The sequence below is a fragment of the Nycticebus coucang genome, chromosome 9, assembly GCF_027406575.1.
Source record: "Nycticebus coucang isolate mNycCou1 chromosome 9, mNycCou1.pri, whole genome shotgun sequence".
Classification (NCBI taxonomy): Eukaryota; Metazoa; Chordata; class Mammalia; order Primates; family Lorisidae; genus Nycticebus; species Nycticebus coucang.
In genome coordinates, this window is record NC_069788.1 from 94883924 (window position 1) to 94898469 (window position 14546).

The 14546-nt window shown below is 44.7% G+C and overlaps 1 protein-coding gene across 12 annotated transcripts in view; it reads left to right on the forward strand.

Annotated features, from left to right (window-relative positions):
- Positions 1 to 14546, forward strand: part of FOXN3 (forkhead box N3) — a 391460-nt gene that overhangs the window by 166844 nt on the left and 210070 nt on the right. For all 12 annotated transcript variants that reach the window (XM_053603883.1, XM_053603879.1, XM_053603878.1 and 9 more), the window contains one exon: positions 706 to 1262. In XM_053603883.1, coding sequence (XP_053459858.1) covers positions 720 to 1262 — 543 coding nt within the window. In that variant the 5' untranslated portion in view covers positions 706 to 719. The remainder of the gene's footprint in view (positions 1 to 705; positions 1263 to 14546) is intronic.

Below are 14546 nucleotides of genomic sequence, written 5' to 3' on the forward strand. Positions count from 1 at the left end.
TGCCAAATGTAATTAAAGTTACACAGTTTTGGGTCATGATTTTTGTGGGGAAAGAAAAGCAACGAAAATAACCAAATTGATGGTGCTCACTGTGGCCATATCACACTGAGGCCATCATCATAATGCACTTCATATGGAAACAGCTAAATATAATCTGAAACAACTGGCCGTAAACTTACAGGTATTTTTTCTTAGAAGGATAAACAGTGAGACTGATAACATGGTGGGACACGAGTTCTGTTTTGTGCTTATTTCGTAGTGTTAATCATGTAGCTTGAAAGAATTTTATATGTGTATTCATGTATTATAGAGAAACTGAGGCCCCCCCCTGAAACAGTTGATTTTCCCAGGGTCACAGTGAGAGTCTTCATAGATATAGGAAGGAGGCATTGTGAAATTTCCCATTCTTTTAATGATGTATTTGTGCACTAAAGGTGCTGTAAATATTTTCAGTCTCGTTCTATATTTAAGGGGCATTAGGTCACCTTGCTATATGAATAGTGGGCTCATTTTTCTTCTTAGTGTATCTGTATGTGTTGGAATTATGGGTTTGTGTTGCTTAGTGTGGGAATCACCTGGTGGTCGTCCTACATAGCAGGGGGTCTATAGAGGTGGCAGGGGGAGGCAAGAGAATTAAGGGGGCACAAGCTGCCTTTCTGCTTTGGGGTTCACCAGCTCATCCTTTTTTTGTGGTATCTTCACTAGGAGCCTTCACGTAAATGGGTCCAGTCATGCCTCCCAGTAAGAAGCCAGAAAGCTCAGGAATCAGTGTCTCCAGTGGACTGAGTCAGTGTTACCGGGGCAGCAGTTTCTCCAAGGCCCTTCAGGAAGACGATGACCTCGACTTTTCTTTGCCTGACATCAAATTAGAAGAGGGGGCCATGGAAGATGAAGAGCTGACCAACCTGAACTGGCTGCACGAGAGCAAGAACTTGCTGAAGAGCTTTGGGGAGTCTGTCCTCAGGAGTGTCAGCCCTGTCCAGGACCTGGACGATGACACCCCCCCATCCCCCGCCCACTCTGACATGCCCTATGATGCCAGGCAGAACCCCAACTGCAAACCCCCTTACTCCTTTAGCTGCCTCATATTTATGGCCATTGAGGATTCTCCAAGCAAGCGTCTGCCAGTCAAGGATATCTACAACTGGATCTTGGGACATTTTCCGTATTTTGCAAATGCACCTACTGGGTGGAAAAACTCAGTGAGACATAATTTGTCATTGAATAAGTGTTTTAAGAAAGTGGACAAAGAGAGGAGTCAGGTAAGCCTCTGTGTCTGGAACTCAAGTTTGTTTTTAATTTTTCTCCATTAAAAAATGAATTTCTGTTCTCCGTACTGAAGTAGCAATTGTAAATGGGTTTTATTTTGTTTAATTTATGCAGGTAATTATAAAGAACTTGCTTTTCCTAAGCATATTTGTTCTGTGCTATTTTTAGTGTTCATACTCTTTGAGGATTTCTCACTGATAGTAGTCTCATGATCACATACCAGTGGTTTGCAGACTTGATGGGGTCTCAGTATCTGTCATCCCTCAATGTGGGTGGACCACTTGGCTTTAGAGTCTAAACAAAGATCCATATTCCAAGGGCAGCCATTAGCCGGGAGGGGTGTGTATCTGTGTGTGTGTGTGTTGTGCCTTTGAGGAAAATTGCCACCAAGGACTAGAGGAGAATAGCATTTCTTTCTATTAACTTGGAAAAAGGCAACTTCTCCGGAGGTGTTGTTGAATGAATGGACACCATGGCCATTGGGAAGGCCCTGAGCATACTTACATACTCCAAGACCAAATAGACACGAGTTGCCCAGGTGATGTTCATGAAGTCTAGTGTGTACGTGTGTGTGTGTGTGTGTTTGACAACTTTGGAATTCCATAAATATAAAAAATCGGCTCAGGGTAACATTTCCATTGGAGACTGAATTTTGACTTGAAAGCCTTAGTTTGCACTTCAAGATTGACTAAAAGAACCCAGTTTTAATAAATTGCTTTACCTTTCTTTCAAGGCACTGATCAGGGCAGTAGAGCAGGGTTGACTGTAAGAAGAGGAAAACAGAATTGTGATCTGACCTTGAGTTCTGAAAAGTAGTACAGTCGCAGTTAAAATTGCCAGAGAAAGGTTCCCCCCACCAAGTTTTCATGTGCCTGTATTTCCCAGCTTTGTTTTTTGTATTAATAATGCTGCTGTGTGCAGCTGGTGTTCTGTTTTAAAACTCTTTTTGAAGTTCAGGTTCATGCGCAGGACCACCATTGTGTGAGGTCAGTGGCTGTGCAGGGTTGTAGCCTTTAATTTCTTTCTCACCAGAAACATGTTCCTGTTTCAAGTTGAATCTTGAGCCTAAGAATATTCTACTTGTCTTTAGCCCAGAAGAACAGGCATAAGGAAGTGGTACGGCCACATTTCTCCTTGCTCACCCTAGACATGTTTATCTGCAAATGCTGGTTCACCCAGAATTTATGTGCAAGATAAGGGGCGGAGATGGAGGGTTTGGGGAGCCGTGTTGCCTGGGAAAAGGAAAGATGTGGGCCCTGAGGAGCTTTACTTTGATCACTGGGGCAGATGATGCCTGGATCAAGTGTGCAAACGTGAATATTCATAAGTTTCTGGGCCTCTCCTTCCCCAAGTCCTTACTTTTTTTATAGCTGTAACAATCGAAGTGTGCCGCTTTTAATTAGAGGAAGTTCTGTGATATTGAAGCTCTAGTTTGGTGTGAATGGAGTCTGCAAGTTGCTGAGTGCCTGAGTCTCTGTGTTTGACGTAATGCTAGTGCATATAAAAGTAATTTAGCAAATGTACATTGTGAAATACTTTACAAGACAAATTCCAAAGGATTCAGCAAGACCTGGGAGGATTATTCACTAGTCATCTGTGGGAGGGGCTGACAGGTGGGTATTGGGTGCTGTGTGCAAGGCCCACTAGAGAAACTGTACTACCCTCTAGGAGCCGCCTACCGATGGCTTCTGGGAGTCATGTTTTCCAGGGGTGAAAGTTGTCAGTCTGGATAAACACAGATATCACCTATTGAAAGGGAATGGTTTTTCAGGATTTGAAGTTGTTAGTTTTATGCAGTGTTGAATTCTGGCTCCCCAGCCAGCCTAACTTGTACTGACACGTTTCTGATTGAATGCCAGTCTGTTTTGTGGTTGAGAGTTTGTTCCCAGTATTTATGATGCCGTGGGAACAAAGGCAAAGGGCGTTGAGATTTTCCTCTTTCCCCTCTTTTCTTGGGTTACCTTGGGGCCAACTGGTGGCTGCTCTGGATGGCATAGACCTCCAGGTACCCTCCAGATCCTTCCACCCTGCCAACCCTGGCCCAGTCACTTGGGGTTTTTCCACTGTGGCTAGCTGAGTAAAAGGAAGGCATTTCCTCTGATACTCTGCCCAGTGAAAGCCCCTTTGGCTCTGCAGGTAAACTTGTTCTTTTCCCAGGGAATTTTACTTGGCGGTGGCTCCCTCACTGAGGTTGGCCTTGATACAATGACTGAATGCACCTGGTGAGAATGGAGGCCTTGCAAGTTGTGTGCACTGAGTTAGCCATTCCACTTTTTGTTTCCTCAGCAAGAGAAGAATACCATGAAGCCTGACATAGCAGTGGGAATGTGAAATGCTCCCCTGTCCCTGAGGGCTTGGGACACATATCCTGCTGGACAACTGTTGGGCTGCGATTTAGGAAAGGGAAGCATCAGGTTGCATCACAGTCACCTGTGGCACTAAAAAGCAATTACCATTTCTGTGGCCCCTCCTGGAAGAATCTGATACAATAGTTCTGACGTTGGGTGGGGGAAATTGGTATTTCTGATGGGCTTTATAGGTTTTTCTGGCTTGCAGCCGGAATTCCTGAACTAGATGCCGTTTTGGGTTCTTTCCAGTTGCTGAGATTTCATCAAGAACATACTCTCATGAATGAGTAAGTCGAGGGGAAGAGACAGTTTTACTTCCGTTTTATCTCTTAAAAGTCTTCAAAAGATAAGAGCTTTGTTTTTATTTTTTAATCATGGACATTTTTAAACATGCATGGCAGTAGAGCACAGCATAAGGAATCTATATACTCCTCGACCACGACCCACATCCGGATTCAGTAGTTGATTGGGTAGTTGGTTCACTTCATTCATTCATTTTTGTTGTTGCTAATGCTGAAGTAGTTGGAAGCTGATCCTACATCTCATGGCATTTTATTCCAACATATTTCAGTGTGTGTAAGACTAGTGGATAATTTCTTACATAGCCACCATGCCAGTGTCTATAGTAGCAAATAGTATTTGATATCACTTAATACCGGGTCCACGTTCAGATATTCTTGACTGTTTTTTTCTTTGAGACAGAGTCTCACTCTGTTGCCCCTGGTAGAGTGCGGTGGTGTCACAGCTCACAGCAACCTCCAACTCCTGGGCTTAAGTGAGTCTCTTGCCTCAGCCTCCCAAGTAGCTGGGACTACAGGCGCCCGCCACAACGCCCGGCTATTTTTTGGTTGCAGTTCGGCCGGGGCCGGGTTTGAACCCGCCACCCTCGGTATATGGGGCCGGCACCTTACTGACTGAGCCACAGGTGCCGCCCTGCTGTGATAATTCTTAAGTCAGTTTTTTTTTTTTGGAGACAGAGTCTCAAGCTGTTGCCCTGGGTAGAGTGCTGTGGTGTCACAGCTCACAGTAACCCCCAACTGTGAGCAATTCTCTTGCCTCAGCCTCCCAAGTAGCTGGGACTACAGGCTTCCGCCACAACGCCGGCTATTTTTTTGTTGTTGTTGTTTTAGCTGGCCCAGGCCGAGTTCAAACCCACCAGCCTCGGTGTATGTGGCCAGCGCTATAACCACTGAGATACGGGTGCCGTCCTTAAGTCAGTTTTAGTCTAGAGCACGCTATGCCTTCTCCCCTGCTTCATGCCCTTCTCAGTTAAAGACACCTCTGCTGGGTTCTAGAATGCCCCACGTTCTGTTTGCCTCCTGGTGATTTCATTTAACTCGTTTCTCTCCTCATATGTGCAGTCAAATGGAAGTAAGCACTAAGGTCAAGGTCGTATTCTGGACTGCTGTGTGTCCTTTCTGCTGTGTCATTTTGGGAAGCCTGGTTGACCCACTATTGGGGACGCTGGCATTGAGCCAGGGGTTCCTGTGAGGTCACCTGTACGTTACTCTGTAATGTTCTTTATCAGCCTTTTTTTTTTTTACAGTTTCACGTATGATGATCTTTGCCTACATCAACTAAGGTAGAGTTTTAAAGCTTGGGATTAAGTTTTATACATCCTAAACACAGGTCTTAAACTTAGGTCTGCACGATTAGCATGTGCTAACCTTAGTATTTGTAAATGAGAAGTACAGTTATTTTTTTATAGATTAGATTATACTGTCCCAGGTATGCGTGTTTCTATTTTTGTGCTTTTTATTTTTAACTCCTCCTCTTGCTACTTTAACAAAAAACATTGTCCTAAGAAAGTTTACAAAGAAAACATTGTATAAAAGTATGTTATATTCCAGGCTAAGTGGTGCTTTAAATATAGTTTTAGCTTATAAATTGGGAAACATGACTTGGTTGAGGGAGAACAGCACTGGAATATGAGATACCTAGTTCTAGTTTTGATGCTGGGACTCTTTGGATGTCTTGGCAAGAGTTTGCAGTTAACTTGGTGGTCTTTGCATTTTAGAGGCTCTATGGACTCCCTAAAATTATTGACAACTTGTCATGTGACTATGCGTATTGCATATTTCTAGGAGGAAGATCCCAGTGTTTTGTGTGCTTAGTTTCTAGATTATTCTGTTTTTTTTTTTTTTGTTTGTTTGTTTGTTTGTTTCGAGATGGGGATCTTCCTGTGTTGCCCAGCGTCGTCTTGAACGTCTGGATTGAAGCTTGCCTCCTTCCTAGGCCTCTCAAGTAGCTGAGACCACAGGTGTGTGCCACCTTATGGGGCCTCTAACCAAGGAGTGGTGAAGAACCAGTGGTATTTTGTAATGAAACAGCTGACATATATATGAAACACTTCTTCCTGCTTTCCATATGTGGTGTGTCCCATTTCTTCCTCACTTCAACCCTATGAATAAGGCCCGATTATTTTCTTTCTTAAAATAGATGAGGATTTAAGCTCTGAGTGGTTAAATAACTTGCTGGCGGTCACACAGCCCTTCCCTGTTGGGCTGAAGAAGCTTAGGAATTTCCCTTTGACATCACGTCAGCTGTGGGATAATTCTCCACAGTAAATAATATAGGAATTTGGCACATTGACTTTCTATTTGAAAGTTATGGGTTTTGCTTTTTTAGAAAAAGTGATAGGTTGTTTGGATTAATCCATACTCTCTCGTGGAGCCCTGACTCATCTTAATGCTCTTAAGCTTTGGCAAGATGGTGGGACAGTTTAGATTTCTTGTTTTTTTTTTTTTTTTTTGTAGAGACAGAGTCTCACTTTATTGCCTTCAGTAGAGTGCCATGATGTCACAGGATTCACAGCAACCTCTAGCTCTTGGGCTTCAGCGATTCTCCTGCCTCAGCCTCCCGAGCAGCTGGGACTACAGGCGCCCGCCACAATGCCCGGCTATTTTTTGGTTGCAGTTCAGCCGGGGCTGGGTTTGAACCCGCCACCCTCGGTATATGGGGCCGGCACCCTACTCTCTGAGCCACAGGCACCGCCGACAGTTTAGATTTTATAGAAAATTCCACCACATTTCCAATGGACTTCTTTTTTTTTTTTTTTGCCTTTGAAACAGACGGTACACACATACATTAATGGAAAGGCTAATGTAACGATTATTTTGTTGCTGCTTTGTTTATTTGGCATGTATCGTTTCTTGTTGACAGATTGTGGCTTCATGGACCCCTCAAAGTATTCTATTCCTGTTACCCACCCTTGTCACTTACTTGCTGCTTCTCTCAGAGACTAGATCTAAAAAATCTGTACAGACTTATCCCTTGGCTCCGTTGGTGTCCACGCTGACCTAAAGCTTTCAGAGGATAGGAATGTGCTCCAGGTGTTCTGATGTGATACCTTCATGTTAGTAGACTGTCAGGGGGACGTTGAGGGCCCTATGTTTATATTATGGTCAGCATATTCAGTATAATTACTTTATGATGTCCAAAGTTAAAAGAAAAAGTGAGATTTGGTTCTTGCCTTTTAGAAGCTTACATTCCAGGGAAACAAAATAAAAAAAGAATAAGCCACCATAAGCATTGGATCAATGAGAGACTGGAATCGTTTGAAATTAGGGAAGGGCAGTGGGAGCTGAGAGGAAAGATCAAGATGAGCAAGTTTTGAATATTTCTTTTCTTTTCTTTCTTTTCTTTTTTTTTTTTTTTTGCAGTTTTTGTCCAGGGCCAGGTTCGAACCCACCACCTCTGGTATATGGGGCCGGCACCCAACTCCTTGAGCCACAGGAGCCACCCAAATATTTCTTATATTCACTTGAATAAATTAACAAAGCATTGTTTGCGGGAATAAGCATGAAGCCTCTGAAATGTGTTAGGCAGAGTGAGACTTGAGTGTTTATTATAGAAAATCATGTAACGGTGATTCAAACAAATTTAGAAGTGTATTTCTCCATTGCGAGAAACAGGTCTTGAGGAATTAGGGGGAGATATACAATTCTGCCTATCTTTCTGCCCTGCGGTTCTTAGGGCATTGCTGGTTTCCAGTCTCAGACTTTTCATGGTCCAAGATGGCACCCACTGGCATGTTCTCATTGTCGGAAGCAGGAAGGCGGGGGTGGGGTGGGGGGTGTCTTGATGACTTAGCAAGTTTTCAGGGCCTTTTCTAGAAACCTCACATTCTACTTTCATCTCATTGGCTGGGAAGTGTGGTCTTTTGCTGGAGCCCTTGCGACCCCAAATACAGTGTTGATTCTGTTAGTAAGCAAGGATGGAATTCTCTGCATCAAAGATCTAGATACTTAGGAGACCAGTGTTGCTGGACCCCGGAGATGTATTAGAACAGTGTCAGAGAAAAGGAAGGAGAGTGTTTGGAGGATTATGTAAATACAAATGAGGACTTGTAGGAGCTGAGATGCCAAGGAAGAAAACTTTAAATTGCTAAATTGCTGTAGTCACTTAGGTAAAACAGAAATGCCAACCCATTTTTTAAACATTCCAGTTAACCAAGGTTGTGCCTCAAGGTATTCTGGCTAAATTGCATTTAATATCTTCAAAAGCAATAGCTTGATTGAGGTGAAGATGTAGTCTGTGCCAAGTATGATAACAAGAGAAGCAGGGAAATATATGCTTGAAAGATAGAGAGTAGTGTGAAGTTATTCTTTTAGTTAATAATTTGATGGGCTGCTATGCAAGATTATAGACAGTCTGTGAACAGAATGAAGTGTTTGATTTATGTGTGTGTGCGGGCTTGTGCTTGTTTGAGTACCTTTGCTTGTGAACTCCGCAGGAGACAGTAAATACAGGCAGAGCGACTGTGTGCTTCTCAGGGGGAAAGGCTTTCCAATTACCTTTCTTTCTCTCCCTTTCATCCTTATGGGGTGTGTGGGATTTCCCTCTGGGCCCCATGGGGTTGAGTTCATTGTCTACTTCCATTTATTGAAGTCTGTGAAGTGCCTCACAGAAGGCTGGGCCTGTCCTCCTCTAGGGACAGGACCGATAAGTGACTTAACTAATGTCATTAGACAGAAAACATTCAGCTAGCAGACCGTTTGCCCATGCTTTGTTTTTAGAAGTAAAGGCCAAGTTATGTGAGCAGAGACTCTAATCGTAGGTACAGCAGAGGAGGAAGAATCCAGAGTTTCTGGGAATAGGAGTCCAGGCAGCCTGGCACAGAGCTGAGGCACAGTCCCACTAGGCACTCCTGGAATACTTCACCAAATTCTGAGTCCCTTCGAACCTTGTAGATGTGGTCATGTAAAGTGAGAATTGGCCATTTGTTGCCATGGCTCTAAGGCTTTGCAGAATACCTGGTTGAAAAGTAAAAGCTAGGGCGGTGCCTGTGGCTCAGTGAGTAGGGCGCCGGCCCCATGTACCAAAGGTGGCAGGTTTGAACCCAGCCCTGGCCAAACTGCAACAAAAGAAATAGTTGGGCCTATGGCAGGCACCTGTAGTCCCAGCTACTCGGGAATCTCAGGCAAGAGAATTGCTCAAACCCAAGAATTGAAGGTTCTGTGAGCTGTGACGGCACAGCACTCTACCAAGGGTGACATAGTGAGACTGTGTCTCAAAAAAAAAAAAAAAAGGGAAAAGTAGACTCTGAACTTACAGAAAGATGTGCCTTCAGCCCTTGTGGAAGCCTTGTTAGCAGTGGGTCTTTCATGCTACACTTTGGGGAGTGCCAGGTGCTGTTCCGGGTGCTGGGTATACGGTGGTGACCTGTGACAAGCCCCTGGCTCTACTCCTGGACCAGCCACAGGGTAGGGGTGCGAGTGGGTGAGGAGTTGGTGCATGTTAAACAGTAGTTCCATGTGTGGATGGGACAGGCCATGTATTCAATCATGAGACAGGCAGTGGAGAAAATAAACAGATGATGCATAAGGGAGGAGTGGAAAGGAGGGTAGGAGCTTTCCAAGAGGAGCCGACTGGGCTTGAATGGCAAGAAGGGTGCAGCCGTGCAAAGATCTGGGCAGAGTGAACAGCAAGTGAAGGGCCCTGAGGTGCCAGAGGCTCTAGATGCTGGAGAAACAGTGCAGAGACCTGGCAGAAAGCGTATCAGAAAGGGGGGAGTGATGTGTTTATAGGAGGAAATATCTATCTGGGGGTGGTTCTGGAGATAAAATGAGAGATGCTGGCGTGGAGGGACCCAGGGTCAGGGGTTGCAGGTAAAGGTGTGTGGGCAGATTAGAGTTGGGAGGTGGGATGGGGGGGTTAGAGCAAAAATTCTATGGTTTTTATTTTTTGTTATTGTTTGTTTTGAAGAGACAGGGTCTCTCCATGTTGCTTAGGCTTGTATTGAACTCTTGGCCTCAAGCCATCTTCCTGCCTCAGCGTCCCAAAGCACTGAGATTACAGGCGTGAGCCACCACTCCTAGCCCTGAAAATTCTTTTTTTTTTTTTTTTCTTGACTATTTAAATTTGAGATGGGTTTTGGACACCTAAGTGGAACTATGAGATAGGAGGTTTGATAGGTGAGTTTCAGGCTCAGTGGAGAAGTCTGGGTGGAGGTATGAATCCGGACACATTAGTGCATGGCTGGGAAGATGAGAGAGTCCGGATTACCCCTCAGAAAGGAGGTGAAATCAAACCTCTATTTTAGTTCTTCTCAGGAAATTATATTTTTCTATTAGTGTTTGGCTGGAGAATTCATCTTGGGGGTATATTCAGCTTGGAGAACAAAAACAAAAGAGGTTGAGATTCAGAGGGGGAAACTCAGAATTCAACAATGATGTACACGTAGTTATCAGCTGTAGTTTTGCAGGCAGAAGAGAACACACCTTTGTTTTTGCACCAAGGATGCAACTTTTAAATATGTTCAGAGATGGTCATATCTCTGATATGATGAGAGGAATGTATTGCAAGAATACAAAGCCCACTTAGCAAAGCCCCTAACCCCTGGTTCTGTGACTTCCCTGCCATCTGGTCCCTGGCTAGAAAGAGGAATTTTTCTTGTATATGTGTTGCCATAGCAACGAGTTTGCAGTTGATATGGAAAGTAAGCAGTTGCCTTAGCAACGGAGTTACTGATGTGGTAGTTCCCTTGCTCTCAGGGAATGGGTAAGCTGACTAAACTAGTTTAGATGCGTTGTGGAGGACGCTATAATATGGGGCCGCACACGCTGGCCCTGACAGTGTAAAATCGGTCCAGCTTTAAAAGAGATCGCAGCCGTCCTCCTTTCCAGAAGGAAGGGCTTACAGCAGTAATAAATCAGACAAAAGTAGTTGCTGTCAGTTGAAATCGATATAAGAGGAATCTCCTGGAGGAAGTTATTTAGTTTAGCTTAAAGAAGAATGTCCTGGTCAAGGAACATTTGGTGGCAAGATCAAGAAAGCCACCTGAGTTGGCTTAAGTAAAAGAGTGCTTGTCCCACGAACATCATCATCAGTCCTTTGGAGTAGTGACAAAGCAACAAAGCATGTGTCAGGTCCGTGGCAATCGGAACTGCTCCCTGCATCCACCTGCCGCCACCTGGATGCTCATCCTGCCTGTCTCTGGTGGGGTGTTCTCCTCTCTACAGTTTGGTTTCCTCTGTGTGGCTCTTGAGTTCGGTGTCCTCATACTGTTGGCCTGCTCTGCTGGCATGTTGGTCCAGCTCCTGTGATGTGATCAGCTCACTGCCCAGCAGCGTCAGCACCACGTCCCTATGCAGGGTCCTTGTCCTCATTCCAGACCCTTGGACTCTTCCTGGGTCAGGTGTTGAGCCCTGGTCCAGATGGGGTAGATCTGTCCCCAGTCAAGATCACTACTCAGACCTTCTCATCATCCCTCAGGGCTGGGCTGGGCTTGAAATATAACCACAACAAAAATGTTTCCTTTGATCTTTTGAAAACATTTTATTAATAAAAATAAAAAGGAGCTTTGGAGTAGTTCTTTCTTCTTCTCTTTTCGTCCTGTAAAATACCTCTCAAGATGATAGGAATTAACATGCCAGGGAAATGTGGGTTTATTGTCCTGGACCTTTTTTTCTTTTGCCTTTTTTTCATTTCCATGGATTTGGGGCTGGCAGTTCCCAGACTAGAAGAGTTTTTCTTTGGTGGCTGCTCCTTCATGCCAGCTGCCCTCAGATTGCTTCTAATCACAGGGTTGAGTGATTACCAGAAACTATGAACTCTAATCCTCCTGTCCAGAAAGGAATAAACATCAGCTATCTAAAACAAGTTGTCCTGACTTTTAAGATCAAGAGATGGGATAATATGTGTAGTTCTTGCTAACCAGTGGGTACTAGCCCATGTCATCGCCTTGATATTTTCAAAGTGGGGCAAAATGTAATTATTCTATGCCAGGGACCAGAGATATGGAAAAGGTTATAAAACTCTGATGGAGGACACTGGGCAAGGACAAAAAGAGGTGAGGAAGATTGCAGAGTGTCTTTTGCTCATTGCCAAGGGATTGGCCGATGGCCAGAATTACACACTTTGGGAATCTAAAGGAGAAAATGATCTGTAAGGGTTAGCAGTGCCATGGCAGGGCGGAGGGGGGTCTTGGAGAGAAGACAGAATTTTTACTAGCTGGTTCCTTCAGGGTGGCCAGGACTGGGGCTGGTGACAAGGAGAGAGGAGGTCCTTTGGGTCTTCAGAGTTGACTTGGATGCAGAGGAGGGGAATGCATATGATGGAAGACTGAGCATGCAAATGGGAACTGACATTTTCACAATGGGTGCTGTTTGGAATTGTGCGAGGCATTTCCATCCGTGGCCTTATAGCTCTCCAACAAGTGCAGAGTAGATATTAGGTGCTTTTTACATGTGAGAAAACAGGCTCAGTGCTCAGTGGTTGGTTTGTTGAAATGACACAGCCAGATGTTGAGCCTGAGGTCTGAGACATCCTTGCTTTTCCTTTTACATTGTTTGGCTGAAGCAGAGGGTAACTATGGGATGGGGAGGGAAATAGGTTTGGGGAGATGTGCTGAGCTAGACTTTGGGGTTTTGAGTGCCAAAGAACTTTGCTTGAAAGGTGGTAGGGAGCCCCTGGACCTTTCTGAGCCCAGGCATGGCACACACAGAGTTGGAGGGAGTCCAGTGATCCTTTCTGATGCCTTAGAGTTTCCTGCAGTAGCAGCCCTGGTCTCCACTGCAGAAATTCTTGCTGTCTACAGAATTGTGGAGAAAAAGTCCTTAGCTGTCCCTAAATAACATTCCGTGGATTTAAATGACTAAAGGAAAAAGTCTACTGCCGTGTATTTCTCATTTTAAGTGTTTTGCTCTTATTTTTATTTAATGAGTCTTGTTTTATTGACCATGGCTTTTATTTGTTGGTGTCACCAATTCTTTTTAACCTGTTGCCTCTTCCAGAATTTAAGCAGTTTAGAGGGAAATGAAATGAGCGATTCACCCTCTCCGTATTCTACTTTGGATCTGGTAATTTGGGGGTGTGTTTTTCCCTCTTCCTGTTTCAAATGGTGACTGAGATCTTTTTCCCTTTGGCCTTGTAGGTAAGTACAGTAATATTAACCCTTCCTGCAGGAAGCTGAGTTAAGGGGAACTCAAGTTATTGCGTTCTTGGAATGGAGAGGCTTTTGCCCCAGGTGCTGTGAGGATGCCAAGAGGCACAAGAGTGGGACCTTGGGGGCTACTGGGGGAATATTCCTGATGCTTCTGTCTTCAACCTCGTACCGGATCAGTTACGAAGGTCCCTTTATTCTGCCCCGCTAAATCGCTCTCCAGCCATTCCTTCTCATCTACTAGCACCGTTGCCACAGGAGACTGCGTGGTCTTCTGAGGAGCCTCCCTTACCACTTTCACTTCCCTGTCTTCTCCAGTGTTGCCAGCTGAGTTTGTTGTCACAGGCTTAGTGGTTCCTATTGCCCAGGGTGGTTTGTGTCAAAGTGTTGCTCTGACCACTAGCTTTAGAATGGTCTAGAGCAGCAGTCCCCAACCTTTTTGGCACCAGGGAGTAGTTTCATGGAAGACAATTTTTTCATGGCCAGGGTGGGTGGGGATCTGACAGCAGGCAGAGCTCAGGTGGTGTTGCCACTGACAGGGGTGTAAATACGGATGAAGCTCAGCTGGCTCACCCTCCGCTCACCTCCTGCTACTGTGCCGCCGGTTCCCGACAGGCCATGGACCAGTACCAGTCCACATGGGGGTGAAGGATGACAGATCTAGAGTATTTATTAGAATGCAGGTTTCAGGGACTCAGCCCAGATTGAGAATGAGAATTTCTCAAGGAGAATGTCTGGTGGTGCTGCCTGGGAATCTGCATTTTAGCAAACTCCTCAAACAATTCTTTACACTGATATTTGAGAAGCAAGACTCAGTAGCGTATCCAGTATAAAACCTTCAGCAGAGCATATAAGATCTTTCTTTCATTGTTTTTTTTTGGAAGATTTCATCGATGTAGTATAATGGACTATCATGCACAACGTGACATCACAAGTATATACATGGTGTAAAGTGCGTCTCCCGGGAGTCCGCAGACCCGTTATCATTAGCATGTCACCCTTGTTCCATTCTGTCTCCCCTGCTCCTCCTCAACAACCCCCCCCCGCCAACAGCTTGAGACCGTCTGGGGAAAAAAAAGGTAATAACGTGATGATACCACTTCTTTATAGTGCCCTAAACTTTCTCAGAACTTGTTTATCCATTTAGCTGATGTTGACTTCATGCCTATAAACTTCAGGCTTGTGCTGGGCACTAGGGAAACAGGATGATGACATAGGCCCTGCCCTTGAGGAATTTCCAGTCTGGTGTGAGACGTAAACATAGAAACTGTCATTAGACTGCACAGCATGGTATATGCTGTAGAAGGTTCTGTGGGAGGGCAGAAGAGGGAAGTATGCCTTTTGGTTTTTGTGCAAGTTGATAAAAGAAAGCTTGGTTGGTACATAGAACACTAAATCAGGAGATTCGGATTCCTGAGCCAACTTGGTCACTTACTAGCTCTGCGACCTTGGGCAGGTCCCCGCACCTCTCTGAACGTTAGATTCTTCCACTGAATTTAATAAACCTTCTCTTCTGGGCCCATTGTGTCCATTTAATATGTTCA